The following is a 14631-nucleotide window of genomic DNA, read 5'->3' as shown; positions in this document are numbered from 1 at the left end:
GCCAAATGACACCAGCGACCCAAATGCTGTCTACAAAAAAACTTCCTCATTTAAAAGTACCCAGGTTTTAAGCAATAAATAGTCAAGGTACACAATACCCTCTCCAAAGTTTTCAGAATTCAAAGAGAACACCAGATTCCATGAGATTAATTTCAGCAACTACTAAATAGATGAAAATTTAAGACCCATAGAAGTGCCTCAGAAAGCTAAAAAATAGAGTAGAACTTTATTTTTTCCAATCCTCTAGAAGCCCTTCTTGATTAAGATTTTAACTGGTCATGAACTCCGGACCTTTAAATGACAGCAGGCTTTCAGAAAAATGGAGGAAAAAATTAAAACCCTTTCAAAGGCTGTTTTTCAGCAAGCATTCCCAATTTGTTGCTTGTAGAAAGACTGAGCTAAGCAATACTATTGCTTTTCAATTTTGGTTTTGTTAAAAAGAATATAAAGAGATTTCATGTAAGTTCAGCAACTTCATTTTCTTTGAAGTATGTTCTATTTCTGCATGCAGATGAGGGGAACGCATACAGCTTATATATAGAAAGAATTTAAAAAACATCCACCACCCCCTTATGTAACAGAAAGCTAAGGGCAGGGGGGGGGGTGGGGGGGTGGAAATCACACAGACTATTATTCCAGCACATGTCACAACAGTAACATGACAATAGGATTTCTCTAATAAACTCTGTGGTTATGTGCATGGACATTACTTCATTTGAAAAAGGGAAAAAAAAAAAAAAAAGTTCTGTTTTCAGAGTTGCTGTAACTGCAAAATTTTAATACTACCTTTCCACTCCCGAATACAGCACCACAACCATTTACATGCATATAAACTTGACTTGTTCTACCTGGTGGTCCACATGATGAATCAGTTCCCAGAAAGTTCAGAATAGACTCTCTTCTGCACAAAAATACCAAGCAGCTCAGCTGCAGAGCTTGCAACGGAGACCGTGGCTGACAAGTCCAAACTTAGCCAAGAACTCCAGAACTGGCACGCGACCCTCCCCTGTGAAAAGGCTGGGCAGATCTGATACAAACTATACACTGGATATTCAGTGATTATTTTTTTTTTTATATACACAATTAAGCTGAAGCTATTTTTACATATTAACTTTTGTTATCTAGTAACATTAACCAATTCTCTCTAGTCACAGGAGATGCTATAAAAAGTTCTAGTAAAATTATTTTATTTTTATAACACTATTCAGACAGTTTCATGATCTTGGCATTCAGTTAAAAAAAAAAATCAGTGTGTTGAAAACCCACTCTACAGCAACAACTAAGAACAAGGACTGTTCTGTAAACCATATTTTCTTTTAGAGACCATTTATTAAAACACTTTTGCTACAATTAAAAATCAAAGCTCTACAGATAAAAAAGTTTAACCCAACTTTTTATATGGAGCATATAACTACTGGAGTAAACATGCAAATAATACACGGACTTTTATATCACACAACCTGGAGTCAGCAGGATCAGATATTTATATGAACACACTTAGTTCTCCAGGAATGCAACAGAAAAGCAGGCACAGGCCTCTATATTTCCTAGCCCTAACTAATCAGCAAGCAGCTGAGGAAAAAATTCTGGTCAGAAGCATCAACTGCCTGTGTTATCTTCTCTAATAAAACTAGGGATTTTTTCAAACCGAAATTGTAGGGACAGCGTACATCATGAAATTAGACCACTTGCACTAATAAAATTTTGACTAACAATTTCAAAAGAACAACTCCTTTCACAATACGCATGCTGTGTGGCGTGGCCCTTGTGCCCATAAATTTCCATTTTATGGTCTTATATAGACCTTATTTAGACTCTTACTCATGACTGGGTGGTGCAGAGTCAGTTTTAAGCACTTCATTCCTCCAGCTGTTTGATACAAATACAATCATACTTACCTATTCCATGAACTCCAATTAAGGATGTTTTCTTTTTTAAAAATCAGTTTTCTGAACCTAAGAAGTGTGATAACCGAACACAAAGCAAATTCGCTTGCATGCCTTCAAACTAAAACAAAAGAAGTCTTTAGTCACAGAAGTTTGCCACATCAACACACTGATCACCCCGCACATGACACTGCATTCTACACTACTCTGGAAATGCTCTTTGCATACTACAGCTGCACAAGCAAATAAAAGCAAACAAACAAAAACCCATAGAAAAATGTAATTTGATTTCTGAAGAGAGAATATTTTCCTAAAAGATAACAGATTTAACAGAAGCATTATGTGGCAATTCATAAAGTTCTTATGTGAAACAGTCAATTAATAGGTGCACTCACTTTTATAATTAGACGTCAAAACATACAATATACACAAAATAATTTTGCTCTTAGCAAACACTACAATGCTTCCATACCATTTTTGTAAGTAGTCCAGTGCCTCCAAACGAGCACCAATCTCAAATGTGATTCCAGGACGATTTGGAGGCTTTTTACTCATCTTGATATTTTCTTTTTCAATGCCTTTGGAGAAAAAAAATAAAAAAAAAGGTCATATAAAACACATAATGTTGTCTAAAACATGTCACTTGACAGCAAATATATTCCAGAGGGTGGAAAAAGATGCAAAATTTCTATCCTGACTTTCCATTAACTGCTTAGTTTTCACAAGTATAGTCAAAGCCCATTAAAGAAGGCATTAAAAAAGCCGCACGTATTTTTATTCAGATTTTCTTCCCTCAAAAACAACAAAAAACAGTCATCAACCTTAAGCCAAAAAAAAAAAAAAAATCTGGTGCTCACGTCTGGAAGGGTACTACAATGTAATTCCTTGACATCCCTCTGCAGCATAATTTTTAGAGTTACCTAGACATAGTGTGTTCTCTCCTCTGCTGTAGAAAAGGTCAAAACCAAGAAAAACATACCTTACCGAGCAGAGAAATTTACAGACAAATATGGCCTAAAGGACAAGTAAGATGAAATTAGCAAAAACAAAAATAAAGAAACAAAAAAGCCGTCTTCAGCTTTTCTATGCACTCTCGAGTCTCATTCATTGCACGAAGTAAGTTTCGTTGACAAGTGCCTTTTAATTGAAAGAAAAATTGAAAGAAAAAAAAAAACCACCACTTCTCTGTTATGACCACTACCGCTATTACCGTGACTTTCTGATGTACCACCGTTACCAGCCCGCAGCTCGGAGGGGTCTGCCGCTGGGGCCGGGTACTGCCTGCCCACCGAGGAGCGCGGGTGCCAGCCCGCAGGGCCAGAGCCCCCTCGCTCCGGACAACCAGGACAGCGGCACCCGCTCACCAGTTTTTACACGGGGCTCTCCTGCCAAGGCCGGCAGCGGGATGCGGGCCAGCTGCCCCGGAGACGGTGACCGGCCTGAGGGAAGCCGGTGCCGCTCCCCGAGCGCGAAAGACACAAAGGGGTCCGGCTCGGAGCGCCGGAGGGCCCCGGCCGGCGGGGGCTCGGCGCTCCCGCAGGCCCTGAGGAAGAGTCGAGCGGTCGCGGTCCACCGGACCCCCGGCTGCGGGCAGGGCCCGGCGCGGGGAGGGCCGCGGGCGCCGCCCCGCCAGGCCCTGGGCGCCGTGAGGGAGCCCCGCGTCGCGCCGGGCCCGCCCGGAGGGGGCGACGGCTTGGGGCCTCCCGCCCGCCCGCCCAGCCGCCCGCGCCCTCCCCGCGCTCCTTACCGCCTCCTCCTCCGACTCGCAAAGGCGGCAGCGGCGGGGCCTGCGGCGGCCGCGTCTCGGCGCGGCGGGGGCTGTCCGGCGCGGCGGCCGCCCTCACAGCCCCATCCTCCCCGCGCCCCGCCGCCGCGTCACCACCCCGCGACGCGCCCGCGAGGCGCGGCCCGGCGCCGCCATTGCCACCGCCCCCCCGCCCCCGCCACGTGACTGCGGAGCCGCCGCCGCGTGACGCCGGGTTGGGGGGGGGGGGGGGAAAGAGAGAGAGAGACAAAGAGAGGCGACGGCGCGCACGCGCGGCGGCGCGCGGTGATTGACATGCGCCGGTGATTGACAGCGCCAGTGATTGATTGACAGCAGGTCTCCCCGCCCCCCCCGCCCGCCCGCGGGTGACGCAGGCGGCGCTGGCACAGCGTCACGGCTTTCCCCGCTGCTGTCATACTGTACCTCAGCCGTCACAACAGGCGAGAGGGAGAAGGGGCGGGGGTGGCCACCGGGGAGGCCGCTGAGGTGGCCAGGGCCCACGGGCGGCCAGGCACCGGTCAGCGGGCACCGAGCAGCGGCCTCACCAGGGCCTGCATTTACCTCACGCCTTCGCCTGTGGGACCGGCTGCGTCTCCAGACGTGGATTTCATTGCTTTTGCTCTTCCCAGTCCCTCCCCTCTTCGCCGGGGGGGGCGAGCAGCTGGGTGGGTGCTTGGCTGCTGGTGGGGCCTGCTCACCGCCATCCCTTTGGCACCCGGCATGGGCCTTCAGGCAATGACGGAGTCGGTCGGGTGTGCCAGGCTGGGTTTATAGCTATTACAGCTGATACGCGCTGGCTTATTTGCCCCCTTTCTTGCTGCATACTAAACTCCAGGGTGGCTTTCAGCTTTTGGTGTTTGCTGTGCTGCTTATTGCCGTGGTTTGCTTTGCCTGGGAGACCTATGATAAAAGTACTGGCCTTGAGTCAAGTCTGGTATCTGGCCCCTCCGTTGCTGCCATCCCAGTACTCTGGGAACCATCTTGTGGAGACCTTCCTCCTTCTTCTTCTCCAGGACAGATGTTTCCAACCTTGTTGTAATGGCAAGATTAGCATCACGATATCCCCATGGCCATGTCAGTAAGATAACAGTCGAGTTACCACCAGCTAACAAAAAAGAAACGCAACCTTTCCTAGGCATAGCGGGTTTCTGGAGACTGCACATTCTGGGGCACTCTCAGCTTGAGTCCTCTCTATCAAGTGACCCAAAAGAAGAACTATTTCAAGTTAGGCCCTAAACAGCAGCAGAACAGACAGCAGATAGTTTGTGAGGTAGCCCTTGGGCTGTGAGAAATATGCTCTACACTGCAGTTGGGGAACATCGTCTCACCAGGAGCCTCTGGCAGAAAACACTTGGAGAGATCCAGGGTGTTCTAGGGTTCTGGAGCTGGGGGTATCAAGGGTCCGAGGTACCTGTGCTGCACTAGATGTTCATAGGAAGGGTCCCTCCTATACCTTATACAACTGACACTACATGAAGTAAGTGGGTAGCGTTGATCATGCAACAGCCTCAAACAGGCAACCCCAGCTGCCTGTGAATCCTGGAAGAGATCACAGTTTGGCCATGAGGCAGAGATTTCAGATCATCACCTGAGGAGGTGGCTTAGGCCCAAGAGTATAATCAATTAGCAGAAAGTGAAAGGCAATATGCCCTGTTTACCAGTGTATCCTGTTGTGTTGTGCGAAACCATCTGATGTGGAAAGCTGCTGTGTGGAGTGCAAGTCATGGACTGAATGAATTGACTGGACTTCTGTGGAAGCGGGATGTCCCACAGCCTAAGGGAATGATGTCTGTGTGTATGTCAAAAGATGAGGAGGGGGGGAGTCATGATTGTTGGGGATGTATTGGAGAGTGTAGGACCTGAGTACGGTGCGAATGGTGTGGAACAAGGGGTGGAGGTTGTACTGGGTCTGGCTGGCGTTGAGTTGACGTTCGTAGCTGTCTGTATGGTGAAATGTTTTGAACAGCGCTTGTGCAGCATCAAGGCTTGCTTTTTTTTTCCACTTTGGCCCCCCAGCAAGTAGGCTGGGTGTCGGCAAGAGACTGGGAGGGGATATAACCAGAACAGTTGACCTGAATTGGCCAAAGGCATATTACATGCCATGCAACATCTACTTCAGCAATAAAACCTGGGGCAGAGGAAGAAGAATGGTGGGGCTTTTGTCTTCCAAGGCAGCCGTTGCTGGGAGACTGGCTGAGGATGGGTCTGCTGGTGGAAGGTGGTAAGTGCTTTGCATTGCTTGGGGGTTTTTTGGGTTGTGTTGTTTGGTTCAGGGTTTTTTTTGCATTCCTTCACTTACTAAACCATCTCTATCTGGATCTACAAACATTCTCTCTTTTGTTCTTCCTGTTCTCTCCTCCATCCCACTGCGGGGGGAGTGAGCGAGTGGCTGTGTGGGTGTTCGGCTGCTGTCTGAGGTCAACCCATCCACTTTGGTTAGTCCCTGCGAGGCTGCCTCCCACTTTCAGAGTATTTACAGGGAGACTGTGCAATGTGATATTTTAGATTTGCTACAGGATTTTTTATTCCTCCTTTGACTTTTCCTTGTTCCCATTTTCTGGATAGTGGTGGCAAGCAGGAGACACTGAAGGAGGAAGGAGGCTTGAAGAAAAGCAAAAGAAACGAAACCAAAAAAAGCACTTTTTCTTCTCTCTTTAATAAAAACATTGTCATTGCATTTATTTGGATTCTCCAGCTGTTACTAGTGTCTGCGTAGTTTTGGTGCAGGCTTTCGTTTCGAGGGTTTGTTACAGGGTGGTGATGGTGGTTGTGTCGGCAATGCGACCTCTCCGAGTGGCAACGAACATGCAGCACTAGGATGCTGTTAGAAAAGTGAAGATGCTTCTGTCCAATGAGACAGAGACGGGGGAAAGATAAAAGAAGTAGCGAGGATGGGGTCGGGTACGTGTGGGTGGTTGAGTCATGCTCTGTTGACTGCCGGAGGCTGTCTGGGTTGTGCTGTGACGTGAGAAGGGCTCAGAGCAGTGCGCGGCACGGTGAGCATCACCTCACTGCTGAGGCTGTCAGGAGGGGGAGGCAGAGCTGACGGCAGGCTGCAGAGGCACAGCAAGCCCCAGGTGTTCAGTAATATGGGCCAAAAGCTCATCTGCACACCCACAAAGGAGCACAGAGAGACAACAGCAGGAAGGAGAGCCCAAATAGTACCCTGCCCTGGCAGCTCCCAGGAGCCATCAGCCCATCAAAGGCCCATTTTCTCAAGCTCAGAGGAGCACAGGGGCACAACAGCAGGTGGGAACCCAAATTAAAGACTCAGAGGAAGGGGTGCCCCAACGCAGAGTGCTATGTATGACTCCTACCGTGCTGCCTTCAGAACACAGAAGTCCACTTGTGGTCCAGCAGTACAAGGCAACATTTTGTTCCAGTATTATCAGAATAGTTAGGGAGTCAAGGAGCCCCAGCCAGTGTCCCCATTCCTTTGCTGCCATTTCAGGTATACCCACCCTGCCCTGCCCTGAGGGCACCCACAGCCCTTACTGGCCTTGACTTGCTGACCCCAGTGCGTCCCCCACCCTGCCCATGGCCCAGGACCCCATTTCAGCTACTATGTTCCACCATAAAGCCAGTGAGGAGCAACTTTGGCCAAGATCTTTTTTTATTCTTTTAGCACAAAAACGTCTCTGATATTTAGTCTCGTCTCCTAGGAAAACGGGGCTTACATGGCTGCATTGCATGTCTGCCTTCCCTTTTCCTTTTCTCCATTTACTTCCAGAACTTCTGCCTAACTTCAAGCTTGACAGAGAGACAGAGGTCTCATCACATTATCCCAACCTGTTTTGTTAAAATGCTCAACTGGTCAGGGAAGAGTGACTGCCTCGACCCCTCCATGATAGAAAAGCTCAGCGCTTACTCTCCTTCAGGCACCGGAACATCATCGCAAGGCAGAGATGCAGGAAAGGAGATTTCATTACTTCGTCTCCTCGCAAAATTTGGTGTTTAATCCGGTCACAAAGCATGTATTTAGCATTGTGAATATTATACAGACCATAAATTGGAAACCAAACTGGATAGGAGATTTTATCTTGCCAGTCAGTGACTCACAAAGTCTTGGAGGGGGAACAGAGGATTTCATAATCAGCTGAGCATGAGCTCATGGTGTGCTGTTGATGCTGAAAAGACTAATGCAGTCTTTGCAAAGCACATGCACATGGAAATACCGAGTAGGAGTAGAGAGGTGACATTATCTCTGCACTTGGCACCAGTATGTTGTTATTAAAATAACTTACTGTTCAGAAAAGCCATCCAAAAACTGGAAGGGTTCAGGAAAGACCTGGGAGAATGATCAAACACCTGGGAAAAAAGATATTATGGTGAGAGACCCAGACATCAGTTTGTTTATTTTGCCATTTATTTTTTCTTGGGGGCGATTGGATTAGTCCATAAAAGAACTACTTTAAAAGTCAGATATTGCAATCACGAGGTGCTAGTCAATGGAATAAAACTTCATCTTTGTCTTTATCCTTTTCGTAGTAGGGAGACATGTTTAAAGTGACTGCTGGTGCTTGTGTTTAAATGGTGCCTGCACGGCCTCAGCCTAGCAAACATGCAGCAGCACTTCTGCCCTGCTCTATCCGTCTGTGTAGGCAGCTTGGTCACAGCCTGGCTCTGCTCTGTCATCATTTATCGTTTTTCTGCCATTTCCTTGGTCCATTTTGACACTCTGGCGTCAGTTGCTGTGTCCTCCTCTTCAGTTTCTCTGCCCTTCTTTTCCTCTAATCCTAGAAACTCCCTCCCCTCCTGAAATTCCTCCCTCCTTTTGTGAAGATTTCCAGTATCTCAGCAAATACTTCTCTTTTCCTTTTAAAGCCCTAAATTTTCCAGATGCTGGGAAATATCCTAAAGGGTCTGAGTTTTGGAGTATCTGGCCTTCTATGGGAAAAGCAAGTATCTAACAGCCATTACCATGGTCACCAAACAAAGCAGTAACCCCATGGGTTTGGGACACCAACCCCAGTCTTTTCCAGTTTTGAAAGACACTGAAGCTGGACATTTTTTTATGCAATTGCTCACTGGTCTTTGCAGAACGTCTTTAACTCAATAAATGGTTCCTCCCAGAGACCCGTCTGTTTGCTGACAGGTGTTGCAACCACAGCACTTTATTTCACTGCACGCTGGAGAGGCGACATGAAGCTATAAACCAGAAGTAAGGTTCCTTACAAGCAATATTGTAAGGGTGAAGTATGGTAAGATGAGGATGGTAAGGACCTGCTAAGGTCAGGTGAGTAATGAAATTTGCATTTGTACAGATAGTTTCACATTAGTGAAAGAGTCCCAAATCCACACAAAGAAAGAGAAGAAAGAGAAGAAAGAGCAAACGCTGACTGTTGGTGGAGATGAAAGGGATGGGATGGGAGGCAGGTGAAGTTGCCCCCTACCAGAGTGGTATCTCCTGATGCTCTGCATGGCTGGAAGGGAGCAGCTACCCATTCTGGATGAAGGCAGCTTTGCTGTGCCATGTTACAGCCTGGTTAAACCACTTTCTGTGTATCCATTTGATATTTTGGGAGGGCATAGTCAACATTCGCTGTGCTATGAATATTGTTTTGCAATGAATGCTAGACCTCCTGAGATTTAATTGTGCTTTTGCCTCGGAAACAGTGTCGTGCAATGTGTTGCTTACTTCTGCCTTACATATTGCAGCCATATGTCTTGGATTGTGTTTTGGTTTGAGGGGGGAGTCAGTAGATTGGAACACACACATCAGTAAATATTTTACTGAGGATTTTTTTTAAAGCCTTGATGAGAACAGAAAGCCTGAACAGAAAATGTGCTAATACCTGCTCTGATTTTACACTGATTTCCTCGATTATTTCCCTGTGAGACTGAAATTCAGCATATACTTTACGGTCGATCAACGGAGCACTTGACTCGTAAACATATCCCAGTGGTAAGTTTTTCATGGTCTACCATTTTGAGAGCTGACCTCAGGGTGGGAAAGGGACAGAAGGAATGTCTAGCCAAGGCGATGGCTGTGTTGGAGTCACCATTTGAGCACTCAGCAGCAGGATGTTTATTGCAGTCATAACGATACTGGGGAGTAACGTAAGAGGAAAGGAGAGGCTAACAGGCAAATCACCTCAAAACACGCAGTCCAGCAAGAACAGTTTTGTAGTCAGATCGCCAAGATGTATGCGCAGAGAGAATTTGCAACTTGGACTGAAGGAAAACAGAACTCCAAAACTCACATCTGTCCAACCTGGTGGAATCCAACAGTGAGAATGGAAATAAAAATGCATCACCTCTGCCAGCAGGCAATAGCAGTTCCTTTGTAAAACTAATGTCACATTTTCCTGTCTCCTTTGTGGTCCTGTGAAAATTCGGTTGTCCTCGGGGACTGAAGGATGGTCATCAATTAAGAGATTATCCCTGAGTGTCCAACCCTGCCTGTGAAATGCTTGCAAAGCATTTGTTTATGGGAGGGGTCACTTGTTTCTTGATACTTGGCCATTGGGTCTGTGCTGGCATCCCACGGACAGGTTCCTGGAAGGCTATCAGAGTTCTGGTCTCTGTCCTCAATTGCCTTGTAGGCCACATTCAAATCCCTGATCTTTATGCAATGCTGGATAGCATCCAAGCTATAAAACCACTCCGCCTCTAGTGTATCATGATCCTCCATTGGATACCAAGGCTGCCTGTGCCTTTTCCTCTCCCTAGCAGTTGAATTAGTCCAAAACATCAGTTTGAATCCAGCTGGAAATGTGACAGGTATGGCACGAGCATATCTGGAAAAATTGCAAACACTTCCAGAAAGGCCTACGGACTCTCAGTACAAGCTTCCCAAATTTAGACTTTGCTGAAATACTGGCATTCAGGCAGAAAGGAGCAGTGGTTATTTACACAGAAATAGAGAGACAACTGTTAAGGGCGCTGTGTGAAATAGCACGTAAGACAGGCATTTTAAAGCATGTTATTGGAGTATCACTGTCAATTGTTGTTTGTCTTCATTTATACATTCGTCATTTTGATTTATTATAGAAATGACCATGGCATCAGTATCATCAGTATTTTGCCAGTACCATTGTCTCAGGAACCAGCAGTGCAAAATCCTCCACCATTGGTCACATAATCATAGAATCATTCAGGTTGGAAGAGACCTTTGGGATCACTGAGTCCAACAATTAACCCAGCACTGCCAAGTTCACCATTAAACCATGTCCCTCAGCACCACATCTACCCAGCTTTTAAATACCTCCAGGGACTGTGACTCCACCACTTCCCTGGGCAGCCTGTTACAATGCTTGACAACCCTTTCGGTGAAGAAATTTTTCCTAATATCCAATCTAAACCTCCCCTGCTGCCTCTTGAGGCCATTTCTTCTTGTCCTATCACCTGTCACTTGGGAGAAGACCCACGCCCACCTCTCTACAGCCTCCTTTCAGGTAGTTGTAGAGAGCGAGAAGGTCTCCCCTCAGCCTCCTTTTCTCCAGGTTAAACAATTCCAGCTCCCTCAGCTGCTCCTCATAAGACTTGTTCTCCAGACCCCTCACCAGCTTTGTTGCCCTTCTCTGGACATGCTTCAGCACCTCAATGTCTGTCTTGTGGTGAGTGGCCCAAAACTGGACACAGCACTCGAGGTGGGGTCTCACTGGTGCAAAGTACAGGGTGACGATCACTTCCCTAGTCCTGCTGGCCACCCTATTACTGATACAGGCCAGGATGCTGTTGGCCTTGTTGGCCACCACCTGGGCACACTGCTGGCTCATATTCAGCTGGCAGTCAACCAAGACCCCCAGGTCCTTTTCCCCTGGGCAGGTCTCCAGCCACTCTTCCCCAAGCTTGTAACACTGCACGAGGTTGTTGTGACCCAAGAGCAGGACCCTGCACTTGGCCTTGTTGAACCTCATATCATTGGCTTCAGCCCATCGATCCAGCCTGTCCAGAGCCCTCTGTAGAGCCGGAACCTAGCTGGTAACCTAAAGCTGTGTACCTCTAGGTGGCTTGTTCATCTTTCAGCCACCAAGGTGCTGCTATGGAGGTGGACTGGCTAGCATTAACTGGTGACATGGAAGACAAGGAATGTTGGCAATTGAGTCTTCAACATGTATTATGGGTTATTCCTAGGTTGTGAAGATTGTGCTGTGTTTGGACATGCCCCTTGATACCATTTAAAGCTGAGAGTGAGCAGTCTCCCCATGCTGTCCTGCCTGGTTTACTCCCTGTCCTTTCCCTCTCAGTATGGGTGTCCTAAGATGCTGCATATGGATTTGTGCTGGAAGCTTAATGACCAGCTAGTCCAGGCACCATGAACACACACCATTCATACAGTGCTTCCTCTGCCACCTCAAGCCCCGTTCCCGTTTATTCTCCATTCAGACCAGTGATCAGGGCATTAACGTTTCAATTGTCTACAGATAAGATGCTGCGAGAGCACAACTGGCCAACAGCCAGCTCTGTCCTGGCTGCTTCTAGTCACTGCAGACACTGCAGAGTGTTAGTTCATGAGTTTTTGTAATCCTTAATAAAATTAAGTCAGCCAGTTCTTTACAAAGAACTCTAATGAGGACCCACCCAAGGTCTATGAGGGACCTTGACTAAATTCTGTCTCGACTGATGGATCTGATTATTAGCCTCTTCCTTTTGTTTACTTCCTCTGCTAAAATTGTTTTTAGAGGAGCAATATTTTTGGATGCAAGGTGGGGGAGCTGCAGATTCTAATGGAAGTACTTCTTTGCCCCATGTATGCTTTTCCACTGTTCTTATATTGTCATGCGACATTGTATGAAGTTCCTCTCAAGCACATGCCCATGGCTACATCAAGTTATATATCAACCAAATTTCCTACTGATACCATGTAATCAAAGAGCAAGGGGATGCAACACAGACTGGTTGTGGCTTTACACAGAGAAGTGTCATTGTACATCACAGGTTTCCTTGACTCGGATACGTTCTAAACACTTTTTGTCTGCCTGGACTGTGTGTTTAGTATAATACAGCGATTGAGATCCAAGCAGCGTGGGTGTATCAGCGAGCTCAGAGCTAATTCTAAGTTTTACAGGTCTATGTATTGTACTCCAGCATGCAAAACAGAAATGCCCTTTGTTGCCTGTATTGCAAGAGCAATTAAGCTAAAATAATGAATTTAGGGAAAAAAAAATCAACCCTGAAACTGAGAAAGTCTCTGATAGGGTGGAGTGGGATTTCCATCTGATAACACTAAAAATTAATTTGTTCCTGTCTTAAAGCAAATTAATCTTTGTTCATACAGCTGACCTGATAAGGTTATTAAAATTGTGTATGATGTGCCAGTTCTGTAAACTGCAATGACATGCTAACTTTATGCAGGATCAGCCTTCTCTTAAAATTGAAATAAAATGTTTGGATTTCTGAGTTGTTGGGTTGTTTTTTTTTTTTAATTACCAAGGTACCTCAAACATTGCTAAATGGTTCTGCTGGATAAAGGAATGCGCTTAGCTTAAAATGTTATCATTCACAAAGGTGAATTAAAATGAGTCTTAGTTTTCCCTGCAGCAAGACTACAAGACCAGCCCTTCCCCTGCTATTTTTTTGGATGGTTCAACCAATTTACAGATATCTCAGACTATTTTTTACTCATTGGGTACTATATATACAGTGTTAGCAAAGAGCTGTGATATGGGACGAGTCATAGAATCATTTAGGTTGGAAAAGACCCTTGGGATCATCGAGTCCAACCATCAACCCCACTCTACAAAGTTCTCCCCTACACCATATCCCTTAACACCACATCTAAACGACTCCCAAACACATCCAGGGATGGTGACTCCACCACCTCCCTGGGCAGCCTATTCCAGTGTCTGACCACTCTTTCTGGGAAGAATTTTTTCCTAATGTCCAGCCTAAACCTACCCTGCTGCAGCTTGAACCCATTCCCTCTTGTTCTATCGCTAATGACCTGTGAGAAGAGACCAGCACCAACCTCCTTTCAAGCAGTTGTAGAGAGCGATGAGGTCTCCCCTCAGCCTCCTCTTCCCCAGACTAAACAGTCCCAGCTCCTTCAATCGCTCCCCATAAGATTTATTCTCCAGGCCCTTCACCAGCTTCGTTGCCCTCCTCTTCACTCGCTCCAGCACCTCGATATCTCTCTCGTATTGAGGTGCCCAGAACTGGACACAAGACTCAAGGTGTGGCCTCACCAGTGCTGAGTACAGGGGGACAATCACCTCCCTCCTTCTGCTGGTCACATGGCCTGATTTGATGGTCACTGAAGCTAAATGCTGTGAGCTTTCCAGGATGTTCAAAGAGAGTTACAGAAGCAAAAAATTACTCTCAATTGCATTCAGTCAATAAGCACTCTAGTCCCTCCACCATGGCCACTCCATCCACTCTACCCGGAAAAATACCCTTTCTGAAAATTGTGTGTTTAGCATAACAGTGCATGGCAGTGTGCCCTTGTGTCCAAGAAGGCCAATGGCATCCTGGGGTGCATCAAGAAGAGTGTGGCCAGCAGGTGGAGGGAGGTCATCCTCCCCCTTTACTCTGCCCTGATGGGGCCACATCTGGAGTGCTGTGTCCAGTTCTGGGCTCCCCAGTTCAAGAAAGACAAGGAACTGCTGGAAAGAGTCCAGTGGAGGGCTACAAAGATGATCAAGGGACTGGAACGTCTCTCTTATGAAGACAGGCAGGGAGACCTGGGTCTGTTTAGCCTGGAGAAGAGAAGACTGAGAGGGGATCTTATCAATGCTTATAAATATCTAAAGGGTGGGTGTCAGGAGGATGGGGTCAGGCTCTTTTCAGTGCTGCCCGGGGACAGGACAAGGGCCAACGGGCACAAATAGGAACAGAGGAAATTCCATCTCAACATAAGGAAAAACTTCTTTCCTTTGAGGGTGGCAGAGCACTGGCACAGGCTGCCCAGAGAGGTGGTGGAGTCTCCAACTCTGGAGACATTCCAAACCCGCCTGGACGCATTCCTGTGCAACCTGCTCTGGGTGACCCTGCTCTGACAGGGGGGTTGGACAAGGTGATCTCTGAAGGTCCCTTCCA

At 46.9% G+C, this 14631-nt stretch overlaps 1 protein-coding gene across 16 annotated transcripts in view; it reads right to left on the bottom strand.

The window, feature by feature from the left end:
* PHF20L1 (PHD finger protein 20 like 1) overlaps positions 1–3837 on the bottom strand; it is a 61458-nt gene extending 57621 nt beyond the window's left edge. For 15 of the 16 annotated variants that reach the window (XM_074577859.1, XM_074577860.1, XM_074577863.1 and 12 more), the window contains exons 1-2: positions 3634–3766; positions 2359–2464 (exon numbers count right to left, since the gene is read on the bottom strand). In XM_074577859.1, the coding sequence (XP_074433960.1) occupies positions 2359–2441 (83 nt within the window). In that variant the 5' untranslated portion in view covers positions 2442–2464; positions 3634–3766. Of the gene's footprint in view, positions 1–2358; positions 2465–3633 lie in introns of all 16 variants that reach the window. The other variant, XM_074577875.1, reaches the window with a different exon arrangement.
* Between the last annotated feature and the right edge of the window lie 10794 nt (positions 3838–14631).

Source organism: Larus michahellis, chromosome 2 (genome assembly GCF_964199755.1).
Source record: "Larus michahellis chromosome 2, bLarMic1.1, whole genome shotgun sequence".
NCBI lineage: Eukaryota > Metazoa > Chordata > Aves > Charadriiformes > Laridae > Larus > Larus michahellis.
The sequence above is the reverse complement of the archived record's forward strand: the minus strand, read 5'-3'. Positions and strand labels throughout refer to the sequence as shown.